The sequence below is a fragment of the Protomyctophum bolini genome (genome assembly GCF_963924005.1).
Source record: "Protomyctophum bolini genome assembly, chromosome: 6".
NCBI classification, from domain to species: Eukaryota; Metazoa; Chordata; class Actinopteri; order Myctophiformes; family Myctophidae; genus Protomyctophum; species Protomyctophum bolini.
In genome coordinates, this window is record NC_137867.1 from 9,262,468 (window position 1) to 9,276,112 (window position 13,645).

A 13,645-nucleotide genomic window follows, 5' to 3' on the forward strand; every position below is an offset into this window, starting at 1 on the left:
TTCTCTGCCTCAGCCAATTGGTTGCCATGGCAACCCCACACCATTGCCATTTGATTACTTCCACTTTTCACAGTCAGTTTGCACTCTTTAGACACAGGCAGACGGATACAGAGATCTCCATATATGGGCACAGACAGACGGTTAAAACGGTGGCCGACGGGACATTTAGAATGGAAGCTTTGCCCACAGCTCATTAGACGCTGTTACAATGCCTCAGGCTTTACCCATGGCTCATTGGACGCTGTTACAATGCCTCAGGCTTTACCCACGGCTCATTGGACGCTGTTACAATGCCTCAGGTAACCAAAAGACTACAAACATCACGGGAGGATCCATTAGACGTTTGCTGACCTCCTGGTGACGACCCGGGGTAATTTTCACCTTTAAAACAAAGAGCTGACTGAAAAGACTGTGGCAAGGAGAGAACAGGTGGCAGTGAAAGAGGTTAATGTATGAATATGTAGATTTCTACCTCATCTCAGGTGTATTTGTGAATTTTGAGATTTTTAAGGGACCAAGAAGTCACAAAGTGACTTTGGTCACTTATTGTTTTTGTGGGTTTTTTTTTTCTTCTTCTTCTTCTTCCGCCAAAAATTGCAGTTCTGACTGAACCGTGCAGTCGGTTCCCGCGAAACGCTGTGATCTGGTAGAGGGGTAAGAGGGCCATGCCAACCGGTGACTAGTTCTAGTTCGAGTTTATACATGATTCATGATAACCACTTTTGATATATGTGATGTATGCCATGCTTTTCTTTTTGCTTAAATGTAAGTCGCTCTGGATCAAGAGCGTCTGCTAAATGCCTAAATTGTAAATTGTACTATGCGAAGCCCATGACGATTGGCCAAATGGTGGCGCTATAGCACTCAATTGAAAATGCAAACTTTGAACGTGAATATCTCATGAACCGTTTGCCCGTTAGCAATGACACTTTGATACACATATGTGTCTCCTCATGCCGAACAACTTTTGTGTTTTGACCTCTGACCTTTAGATCACCCGACATTTTTAATTATATGAAAAACAGTTAAAATCTCCCAGGAACTTTGATCAGAATGTACAAACACGTCTACATGTGAACTTTGGACCTATACGGACAAATAATCGTAGTACATTTCTTTTAAGTCAAAAAATTAAGTTTTTATGAGCCAATGAAAATCCCTGGTTTGTGAAAATTCTTCTTTTGTCCCTAATACATACAAGCAGCGTCATATGCTTTTGCAACTGTACAGTATGGTAGAGGGTCATGCCAAATAGCACTGAAAGCGTACAAAGAAAAGTTTGTACGTGAAAACACACTGTAATAATGCATAAAGACCAGGACAGTTGTTACCAAAAATACGGGATGATGTTACTGTTTAGAATGAGTCAACTGACTTTGTCTGCATAGCTCAGTCGGTAGAGCTTTCACCTTTGGACCACAGGGTCACTGGTTCAAATCCAGGTAGCGACAACTCTGCCTGTGATTCTTATTTGTGCATAATTTGTTCTTATTGCGTATTGTCTTCTTTCTTGGTCCCGCCTTATCGCTCCATTCAGCCTTGGGTTGTATCTCCCTCTTAACATTCATTGCTCTCTTCACGATTCTGAAGTAGGACTACAGATTAATTACGTATAAGACTACATTGCCCAGATTCATGTTTGCTGGATTTAAAGGAAGTAACATCATCTCTAGAATTGACACGTCGGTGTTGTAAACTTTTCTCGTCGGGGCCCCATGACAACAGTAAATCAAGATAAACTGTACTATAATACTGTCTTCATTTTGTGATACATGGAGAGATTTTACCAACTTGGCTGTATGTGGATTCTGTCTTTCTCTCTGAATATATGTGGCATATCTAAAACCCTAAACTCTCTGACTGGAAAATCCTTAATTGCGTGGACTCTGCCAAATTAATTTGTGTACTTTTGTGTACCCATTCTGGGCGGGAACCCCTTTTAGTGTTTTACCCCCTCAGGCCGGTAACCCATTTTGGGGTTCTGTACAGTACTGTATAGTATTAAAAAATGTAATTTTTTTTGATGCTGCTATATAAATATTTGAAGTTTTTCAGAAAACTTAGGTCAGGATTTAGAGGCGTTTTTAGAATCGGCCTCAAGCCTAAATGGGTTGACTCTACCGCTAGCTGTTAGCCCAAATTTACAGTTTCAGAACAGTTTAATTATGTCTTTTTATTAATGCATTAACCCATTAAGAGCTGATGCCCATTCTCCAAATGTCTTCTAAATCCTAATGTTAATCCTAATTTATGTTGTTCAAAGATTTGCACAAATCTTCACAATTTCTCAGAAATAGCAGATCTATGATGTTATGAGCTTGTATTTATGCTATTTTGGAATAGCCAAATAATAGTAAAATAAATGGTTAAAGTGGTTAAAATGTAAAATGACACTTTCCCGATATTAAAGGAAGACTTCCCCACTTTCAACCTCTTCATATAATTCACCTATAGCTAAGACCCGGCCGGCCTCTCCCACTTAGACACACTTGGACACTTTTAGCCCGGCTCATTCATTCCAATGTAAATATCGTGGATTTTACACATTTCTTTTTTAAAACAATGTTTTATCATATAGGAAAACTATTGATGCAGAGGTTTGTCTAACCCATTTTATGATTAGCTGTGATTGGACCATATTCGTTTGGGGAGGGGCTTGGCTATAGGTCAATTGGTCCTCACTAATATTGTCCATATGAGACACTCAGTCTGTGTCTCGTAGGAGGGCTGTGGGCAGTTCAGAACCCTGCTGTCCACCAGTGACATCGATGGGGAATCCAAGCTAATAGAAACGTCAGGCTTTCTCACGATAATACAAATCTAAATATATACATTTTTGTAATTCACGTTTAAAAAAATCACACCTGTGTAAAGTGAGGGGCACTAATATAATTATTAAAGTCTAACTCATGTTGATTAGGTGATGTAATGGTGATGTAAAACAAACGGTGCCAACAACAACATTAAACGCCATTAACAATAAAAAAAGACTGCCAGTCAGTGGCGTTCTTCTTCCCATCGTGAGGAACAATGCGCACGCCTCCCATAAGGATCCACTCATTGTCGTGTCTTTGTTGCTTCTTTTCTCTGAAAAATACTCCAAAGTTGTTGTTTTTGTCCAAGCCACCCGGCGTTCAGATGTACAATTTCTGACACATCGCGCTAGCTATGTTACTGCTTGTTGTGAAACCTAACACACGCCGGCTGCTACTCTAAAAAGTGTTTGCCCCTCTACTCGTTGTATTGGGCTGTATTGACGGTAATAGAATGCCGCCTATAAAGCTGGCTCCCTACGGTCATTTCAAATGTATAGCAGGGGGCACTGAAAGTTTAAAGCAATAAAACATAAAAGGCGAAGTTGAAATCAACTCGGACTAAAACAGTTAAAACTATTGGGGTTAACGTTGGGGTTAAGCAATAAGCCTAGTGTTTGTGAGGTTAGGGTTAAGGTTAGGTTTGGGTTTAGGCATAGGTAGGGTTTTGGGATACAACCCGTTAACCATGCCCACCTGGGCGAAACACCAAAGAAAGAGTCCCCTCACTTCACATGCATCAAATCAGTCCTTAACTGGTCAAAGACAAATCTAAAAAGAATTGGAGCTCCATCTTGTGACGATTGTCAGAAATTGCAATGATGGCAGTAAGCACCAGTGTATGCTATGGTATGAGGGCCTCTATGGTATCCAATGGGCTCCACACAGCAGAGGCTGGGTTTTGGGGCAATGATAAAATGCCACAGGATGTGTGTGTGTGTGTGTGTGTGTGTGTGAGTTTCTCAGTGGCCTCTTTGCACAGAAAAAAAGAGAGAAAAAAAGAAACTCATATCAGCTGATTGAACTGAACACAAAAGAGAATGAATGAACAGTTCTGACCTTCCCTCAGTCAGTCGGTCTAACGGTTCTGTTCCATTCGGTTCTTCTGGGACCGGTTCCCTGCCCTGGCTGAGCCAAGTTTTGTGCTTTTGTGCAAAGAAAGTCCCTTTGCAGGTGGCAGAGCTGAACCGAATTAAGGGCTCATTTTCTCCAGACAAGACAGTCAATCCAACACGATCGGACGGCTGTCTCGGGTGAGTGTCCTGCTCTTTGTCAAATGACTCTACACACTACTGAAGAGAACTACATTTAGATAAGGTTAGTATTATTATTACTACATACACATTATTATTATTATTATTACTACCCGTCATTATTATTGCTTTTTGTAAAGATCAACCAACATGCTCACAGTATGGTGAAAATGTAAAGATTTTCTTCTTCCAGAATTATAAACTTTTTCCTCACAGGCTCACAATGTATCTCACTGGTGACTGCATCAATCTTCTTGATCTCCTACAGAATTTCCATTGATGTGTCATCATGTCAGATTGTCTTTCTCTTGGTCCCACTCTCTCTCTCTCTCTCTCTCTCTCTCTCTCTCTCTCTCTCTCTCTCTCTCTCACTCTCTCTTGCTGTCTGTCTCTGCTCAGCTACCACAGCGGTCCAGCGCCATGACAACGATGATGATGATGAGACTGACATTCAGGATTCTCCCCATCCAGGAAAGCCCCTGTGTCTCCCTGTCCTGTCTCACGGTGGCTCTGTGTGTCGTCGCCCTACTCCTGGTGGCCCTGAGGGGGCGACAGGGCCTCAGGGACCGCTACCAGCAGCAGGGCCTGCAGGCGAAACACCCGGCTCCCCCGGGGCCCAGGCCGTGGCCCCTGGTGGGAAACCTGCTGCAAATGGGAGACCAGATCCATCTTTCTCTGACCCGCATGCGACTTGAATATGGTGATGTTTTCAAGGTAAAGAGTAAATGCTGATATTCTTTCTTTCTTTCTTTCTTTCTTTCTTTCTGCTACTTTGTAACCTGTGGTACACATACTGTATACGACCTCCTTGAAATCACGACTCTAATAATCACGATTGATTGATTGATTGATTGATCGAAAAGGCTTTTTTTTATCTGACTGCCTGTATTGGCTACATGCATATTTATTTCTCTCCCCTCTACTAGGAGCTCTTGATTAACTGACCTGTTTCTATCCTGTTATCCCCGCTCTTCTTTCTATCTCTACTCTTCTTCCACTTTCTTTTAACTCAAATGATTCTTGATGCTTTTATGAAGGAAAAAAAAGGTTTTACACCTGTAAACCAGCGACGTGACAGTGAAGCTGTTTTATCATTATCATCATTCACACGACTCATCCTTCACGTGACCTTTCCAGATCCGTCTGGGATCTCTGACCGTGGTCGTCCTGAGTGGATACGGCACCGTCCGGCGGGCGCTGGTCCGCCAGGGCGAGGCCTTCGCCGGACGCCCCGACCTCTTCACCTTCTCGGCCGTGGCCAACGGGACCAGCATGACCTTCGGCGACAAGTACGGGCCCGCCTGGACGCTCCGCAAGAAGCTGTGCAAGAACGCCCTCAGCTCCTTCTCCCAGGCCGAGCCCTGCGCCGGGGGATCCGGCGCCACCACCACCACCACCTGCCTGCTGGAGGAGCACGTGTGTGCCGAGGCGGTGGAGATGGTGGAGGCGTTTCGGCGACGGGCGGCCGAAGAAGAAGGGGAAACGACGCGCGGGAACAGAGGTCTCGACCCCGCGGTGCCTCTGGTCGCCTCGGTGGCCAACGTCGTCTGCGCCCTGTGTTTCGGGAAGCGGTACGACTACGACGACGACGAGTTCCTCGCCGTCGTCCACATCCACAACGACGTGCTCCGGGTCTTCGCGGCCGGGAACCTGGCCGACTTCTTCCCCGTGCTCCGCTACTTCCCCAGCCCGTCGCTGAGGAGGCTGGTGGAGCACATTCGCAGGATGAACGGCTTCATGGAGAGAAGCATCGAGGAGCACGTCCGCACTTTTGATAAGGTGAGGTTGGCCGACACGCACGTACGCACACACACACACGCACACACACACACACACACACAAGCACACACACACACACACACACACACACACACACACACACACACACACACACACTGTCTTTATTGTCACATCATTTTTTTTTAAATATTTTTTGGGGTGGCCTTTTTTGCCTTTTATTGATGGGTCGACAGGAAACGGGGGGGAGAGATGGGGGGGGGAGACACGCAGCAAAGGTCGTCGGGGTCGGGACTCGAACCCGCGACACGCTGTCTGGATTACCAGCCGAGGTGCCTGGACCGCTAGGCTGGCCCGGGCCACATCACAGGTTTACAGGTGGAAAGAAATGTTTTTCTGAGAGTGCTCCATCATAATCTGTCGCTATCATTCTCACTCACACAGTGGTATCTTCACATTTCTTTTAATGACTTTTAAGACCTTTTTAATACCAAATTGACAAATATGTTAAAAATGTTTTTCACACTTTTAGACCATATCCGTGGTCTTTGATTCCCATTGCTGCGTGTCCGTCAAAACACAGCTGTATTACTCATTTTAAACGTAATCAGCACGCTAAAATATGTATCTGAAAACATTATAGGTTAGAAATAAGCCAGGTGGTAGGCTGGTATAGCTGCATGCTCTATCCGACTTGTAACGTTTTGTAAACAAACAACTCCAGCGTTGTGGAGCTATACGACCCATATAGCACTGAAGGTTGGTCCAAAAGCACACAGCCTTCCGTTTTAGACTGAAACGTCTAAATAAAATCCGCAAAAAGCCATTGCACCCCCTACAAGCTCAAAATGGCTTGTAGTTAGGCTATTTTCACAATATTTATCTGTTGAACCACTGCCAACAGATAAATTGGCCACCACCAAGTGTGTGTGTGTGTGTGTGTGTGTGTGTGTGTGTGTGTGTGTGTGGTGGGGGGGGTGGTGGAGGCCACAACCTGAATGGGGTCAGGGCTCCAGTCTACTCAGACTCAGAGAGAACAGAATAGAATGGGGTCGGGGCTCCAGTCTAGAGAACAGAACGGCGTCATAAAATGTCCTGGAATGGCTCAGGCTCTGAGCGGATGGCGTGTCTCTAAGTGTACTGTTCTCTGGCTCCACCGGTTCGCAGTCCATTCTTTAATCCGAAGCTATGTACACATACAATGGATGTTGTGCACGTCGTTGTAGCCAAAAATATGACAAACGGTCCCCGGGAAGGAGCTTTTGTTCTCGCGCAGAGTAGCTAAAAGGTTTGCACGCACTCTAATTAATGAATTATCATTCTGCTGGAAGGCACGCGCCGTTCGGTTGCTTATAGCATCAATGGTTCCTCTATTCTCTGCTTCTCTTTATCTTTATATAGATTATTTTTGTGTTTTTGTTTTGCGAAGCACTGATATAGTTTGAGTGCAAGTGTGTGTGTGTAGTGTACATATTATATATATATACATATATATATATATATGAGAGGGGGAGAGAGAGCGATGGGGAGTGACACGTAGAAAACATTGTCGGGATTGGGATTCGAACCAGAATTTTTTATAACTTTTTATTTAATTTTATGGGAGAAAAAGCACAGGTACTGCCGCCCCAGAAAGCCCACATTGATTGATATTACTTATTTAAGCAATATTACAGAGGGTGTGCTTTATCGTGATTATTGGCACGACAGTGATGTGGTCACGTCGAATTCCGGAAGCATCATTGAAGTGCCAATATTCATGATAAAGCACACCCTCGAGTGTAATATTGCGATTATACAACAGTTACCAAGAAAACAAAACACAAAATTATTCATATGTGACCCACCACCCCCCCCCCCCCCCCAAAACATGATCATCAGGTACTATGATTATACTAGGAGGAAGATTTATTTCAAAAAAGTTTTTGTATGTGGCCACACCCACCAGTTAATTAAGTAAACCTGGTTTTCACCTTAGCACCACCCACCTGAACTTAAGCCTTGTATGATAATGTGGGAGGGGTTAGGGTTATAAATGATGTCACTAAAATGGTGTTATTTCGATTGGGCCTTTTGACTCAAAGGCTTTCAGCTTTCAGGAAGAAGCCAAAAATACACAGGGAAGACATTTGAATATTTTAACCACACCCGGGGGCCTATTAGAGTAATGTTAACTCCATAGACACAGAAAAAGTACAAAAATCACGGCACTCCATCTTTAAATAGTCCATTTTGATTCAAAGTAGCAGCGCTCTGAGGCTCCGTCTAATCAACACAGCTGTCAAAGCCGGCCCGGTGCAGTGGGAGGAATTCAAGATATGCTCCGTCGTACGACCGTGTCGCGTGGCCAAAATAACTGATCTACAAGCTTACACCAACGCATTGTGAACTTGTAGATCAGCTATTTCCATGATTGCGCCATACTGTCGTTTGGTTTCGCATTCTCCTTCTCGTACTCTTCTTCCAACCATTCATTCATCACAACTAAGTCCACCCAATAAATCAAAATGAACAATATAATCCATTTCTGAAAACGGGTAGCCTGTACTGCTGTTTGTTGTTCTCACTGCTTGCAGGCTGTTTTTGATCTGCCCTCTGGTAGGCTATAAGGACACTGGCACCGGCACTCAGCTGTGCCATATATAGTTTGATAAGGTGCGGACTGCGGAGTGATTTATTAAAGTGTGATTAGGGCCAGGTCTAGGTGTTCCTTTTGCTCTGGTTTAATTTCATCAGATTGCTTGGTCGGAACTATACCTGTACATTATTTGTACTTCCAGAGTTGCATTCGGGACATCACGGATGCCCTGATCTCTCTGTGCGAGGACAGACACCTGGACCCAGAGGACAACGCTCTGCTCTCCGACTCTCAGATCATCCACACTGTCCTGGATATATTTGGAGCAGGTTATAATTACACACATCTCAACCATGCTGTTTCAACCTGTTTTGTTGGGCAGTTCGTTATAGTCCAAATGTTTCAAAAATGTTCAACAAAATTGATAATTGTTGTGGATCTTTGGAACTCAGAAAGCATACATGTGCGCTTTGAGAACTTCACACGTCCTGCCATTGGCAATTCAGTAGATTGTCGGTGCATGATGGATGCCAAACGACTCATATTTGGCAAATCGATAAGTCGAGGCCGCAAATCGACGCGTCGATCGATTTTTCCCTATTATTTTTTTATTTGGTTTCTTTGTTGCTGCGCAGCAGTTGAGGAGAACGTCTATGCATTCCTTTAAGCAACACAACTTCTGCAGCTGCATCTATAGGTTTAGAATTTGCATCAAAGCCCAATAATAAATAAATAAAACTTTATTTTGTAAACGACACTGAAGGAGCAGCGGCGCTATCGGCTATATGTCCCAACTTACCGGGTATACTCTATGGTCTGCAGCCTGTCACGAGTCCCGTAATGAACTGATATGGGACGCACGCTCTTCCGTACTTTAATGTCGGGTCGGGGAATAAATACAGTATGAATGACGGCGCGATTTATTTGACAACTCTGTCCTGCTTTGCTTTCTTCACAACGAGAAGAGCGCTTGCTGCTCAGAGCAGCAGACCTGTCATTTTACTTTACGGCATGTGTGAGATTTGCCAATTTGTGAGAGAAATAAGCATTCAGGTCTATGAAAACAAGCCAAAAAGAAGCGACTAATAGGCTATTTGAAAATAGACGATCTACAAGCTCACAACGCGTTGCCTTGATCTGCTGTTTTCAAAACAATAATATATATATATAATATAATAATAATAAATTATAAAAATACAAACGATTTTTCGACACATACGTTTTTGAGTCGCGGTGAGCATGAGTCGTAAATGGAGTCGATTTTCGACTTTTTTCAACATCCCTAACGTGAACGCCAAATAGCTCAAAAGAAAGAGGAGAGTCTCTACTTAAAAAGTGTAGTTTCTTTAGATCATGTTATATCCGGGTATCTTCTTCTTTGAAAGACTTAGGATCAGGTTGCGGAAGCCTGCCCTCTATCGTAAACACTGAAAACACCACATGACGTACACATGCGCCAATAGCTGTCTGTTCGTTGGATAGAAATGACATATGGCAGTTAATGAGTGAATGAACGGTGGAGCAAACCAGCACTAACAAACATACACAAATGTCTTTGACAACTGACGTTGACCATGGTGTTGTCATGCTTTGTGTCGAATCAGGATTCGACACCATTATTGCTGGCTTACAGTGGAGCCTGTTGTACCTCATCAAGTTTCCTGAGATCCAGGGCAGAATACACCAGGAGATAGGTAGGCCTACTATTATCATAGTCTGCATCTCTGCAGTGGTGCAGAAGTTCTCACTTTTTTAACTTACAAAAAGTACAACCCTATTGTAGAAAACCGGTATTCAAAATGTAGTACAACAGTGTTGGCATAAGTACCAAAAGTAAAAGTATTCATTATGCAGAAAGTCCCATTTCACACAAGTATTCAAAGGTATAAAATCTATCATTTTAAATCCTTTGACAATAGCAGATATATACAAGCTTAAAACACGTTAAAACGCAAAAAGTTAAAATATGGAGAGGTTCCTGCCCGACAGCAAATTATATTTTAAATGAAAATATTAAGAAAATGTGTATAGAGACATACAACATATATTGCACTGTACATGCAGTTAACAAATGTATCACTGGAATTAGAGATAACATCAGTAAGTCTAACAATAGTTTGACTGTAGTTCCCATTCTGAGATGGACAGAGGCCACCCGCCACCGGTAAGCCAGCATGTATTCTATTATATATTCAAATATATGTAATGCACTGAAAATTGTCAATGAAGGTAGCTTGTAGAGAGATTACTTGTCGAAGTCCAACACTCTGTCCTTTTGTCTGTCTTCGATGTATTGTAGATGAACACGTTGGCTCAGCCAGACTACCCAGGTTTGCGGACAAGCCTAAGATGCCTTTCACTGATGCTTTCTTATACGAGGTGTTCCGACACGCTTCCTACGTCCCTTTCACCATACCTCACTGGTAGGACACGTTTTAATCCCTCTTAAAATCAATAATACATGTGGAGTGGCTTAATTGGCAGCAGACTTGAACTATAGAAAACGCTTTATGACATCTTCATGCAGAGGAAACGGCTAAGGCGCCTTGCCGCCTTCTGTAAACCTGGGACTACAGTTTTACCTTTCATTCTCGTCTTCTTCCAATAACCACAGCACCACAACAGACGTCATTCTGAACGGATTCTTCATCCCTAAAGACACGTGTGTATTCATCAATCAGTATCAGGTCAACCATGATGTGTGAGTATTTATTTCTCATGCGTTTATTTACCCCTTGCTTATTTCTCTTTTTCTTCACTTAATGAATTCATTCGTTCACTGGTTCTCAAAGTGGGCTTCCGGGATCCCCCAGGGGTCCAAACTGTTAATAAAGTATTCAATCAATAAATCAATCACTGCCTACCCTAGCTAAATTATTGATAGTTTGGAACCAAGCTGACCATGTAACTATGAAGCCCCTTTTCCACCAAAATAAAATTTGTTCTTGAACTGGTTCTGTTCTAGATCCTTGGTGCTTCCACGGCACCAGCCACGAACTGGCTTTAATTTCCAGGAGTTTAAATCACAATTGTAGCCTAAGCCTATACTAATTAGGGACAGGAGTCCGAAGTTGCCGTCCGTCGGTTATAACCGGTCAAAGTCAAATTGAATGGGGGAAATTAAATCATCAAACGTCAGTTACAGTTTCACATTTCAGTGTACAACTGTAAGTAACCAAATGGTCAATTTGGTTACATTTGTACACTCTCAGAGATACGGGGTCCGTGGGCATGTCCTTGGAAAAAAACAAAGAAAGAGAACCAGTGGGTGTATTACTTGCGCAAGCAGAGTGCGCAAGTACTGCAATCGGTTGGGTATGTCTGTGTTGTCCACCGGCCAATGAGGGACCACCATTCTTGATGACGTAACTAAGGTACGTCATTGGCTGGGTATGTATGTTATCTATGTATGTATGTTGGGGAATGGTGGTCCCTTATTGGCAGTTGATGGTGACTTAACTAAGGTACGTTTCAAGGTTGCCATGTATGGCCTACTTGTGTGCCAGGCGTAAGTTGGCACCTTGACAGAGGTGCATTTCTAGTTGGATCTCGTTTGTACATCTTACTCTCATTGGTTCATTGATCCTCTTGTTCTTTGCCTCGTCACCCAGGGACCTGTGGGAGGATCCGGACACATTTCGTCCGGAGCGCTTCTTGGGCCAATCGGGCCTGGTCGACAAGGAGTTGACAGAGAAGGTTCTGATCTTCGGCGTGGGGAAGAGACGGTGCCTCGGCGACGTGTTCGCTCGCTTGGAGATGTTCGTGTTCCTCACCACGCTTCTCCACGGCCTGCACGTCCAGAGCGTCCCCGGACAGGAACTGGATCTCACCACTGACTTTGGACTCACCATGAAGCCTCACCCCTACCGGATAACCATTACTTCCAGGCTCTAGAACTCCCTGAAGAACCATTCTTGTCATTCTATCATTCTATGTTGTTGACGGGACCCCCCCCAGAAGCAAAGATTTGAGTTAAAAACGTTTGTTGTAAAATAATATATATTCAAAGATTTGCACACATTTTCACAATTAACAAAACATACAGAATCAGATCTACAAGCTTCTAGCGCGGCACTCAGTGCCACACGATCAGCTTGTATATTTGCTATTTTCCAATAGCTAAAGTTTAAAATAATCGTTAAAGTGATTGAAAGCTATGAATAATATTGAATTATGAATAATAAACATTGAATATGAATAATAAAATGAATCATACAAAACATTTTGAATGCAGTGTTTGCTTATCTTTTTTGTGAGCAGGTTTACACTCAACTATGCAGACCATCATTCCCCAACCATACTAAGTGGTTCTCAAACGTTTTCATATCTGACTGACACCGATCTGAAAATATGTTTGGCCAGGGACGAGATTTAAAATGTTTCAAAAATATGCAAAAACCTTTCAAGACTATTCACTATGGATTTGCTGGGGTGATGCCCCTGCTATTGATCTCCCTCTGGTCTCATTGTTAAGGCCGCCTGGTGTGGAGATGTTGTATTCCTGCTTCTGGTCAGACATATACATTTCCTTTTATGTAAATTCTAGAAATAAAAACAGCTGAATTTGCAGAACTACCCTGTGATGCATTTGTGAGCTTGTGCATTTGTGAGACTCCCAAACAAATTTATTTCATTCTAACCACACTAACCCTAGCATTCATATTCTGGGCACGTCATAAATGATGCGAACATTCAGCAAAACCAGGTGAACATTTGGCAAAAATAGCCAATGTACAAGCTTAGGGTTATTTCATCATGCAACTCAAACACTCAAAATAACAAAACAAAACAAAAATCTATCCCCACATATACGCAATGTTGAACATTTAGGCTTTCTCATCATATAGGGGCTTTTATGGAAATTCCAAATTTGCAGTTCCACTTTGTTTACAATGTCCGCCATTGTTGATTTTCCAAGCTGGCATGGATTGGAAACAAGCCTGCGTTTATCTAGCATCATCAGTATTATGACTCAAAGATTAAATTGATTTTCATATCAGCGCTCTCCCACCACCTCAGGATATTGTGGTACTGGTACTGCAGCTAAGTAAAAGCTTCAGAAGCCTAAAAGAAATGCCATGGACTGGTTATATCAGAGTGGTGATTGAGGCTCAAACCATTAGAAATAAGTTTGAGGGACATAAACAAATATGATGTGAAATAATTAAAACTGTTGTTATAGTTGCTTTAAAGCTCCACTATATAACTTTCCACTATAACTACTATTGTAGTTGTAGTCTCAATAGAAGAGCAAGGAGACAGAA

General features: G+C 42.9%; 1 protein-coding gene across 1 annotated transcript; it reads left to right on the forward strand.

Annotated features, from left to right (window-relative positions):
• Nucleotides 1–4,504: 4,504 nt before the first annotated feature.
• cyp1d1 (cytochrome P450, family 1, subfamily D, polypeptide 1) lies at nucleotides 4,505–12,392 on the forward strand (the record flags this gene model as incomplete). Its single annotated transcript, XM_080765140.1, has 7 exons — nucleotides 4,505–4,780; nucleotides 5,204–5,845; nucleotides 8,584–8,710; nucleotides 9,986–10,075; nucleotides 10,681–10,804; nucleotides 10,996–11,082; nucleotides 11,993–12,392. The coding sequence occupies 7 exons, from the start codon at nucleotides 4,505–4,507 to the stop codon at nucleotides 12,273–12,275; spliced, it is 1,629 nt and encodes a 542-aa protein (XP_080621266.1). The 3' UTR covers nucleotides 12,276–12,392.
• Nucleotides 12,393–13,645: the final 1,253 nt, after the last annotated feature.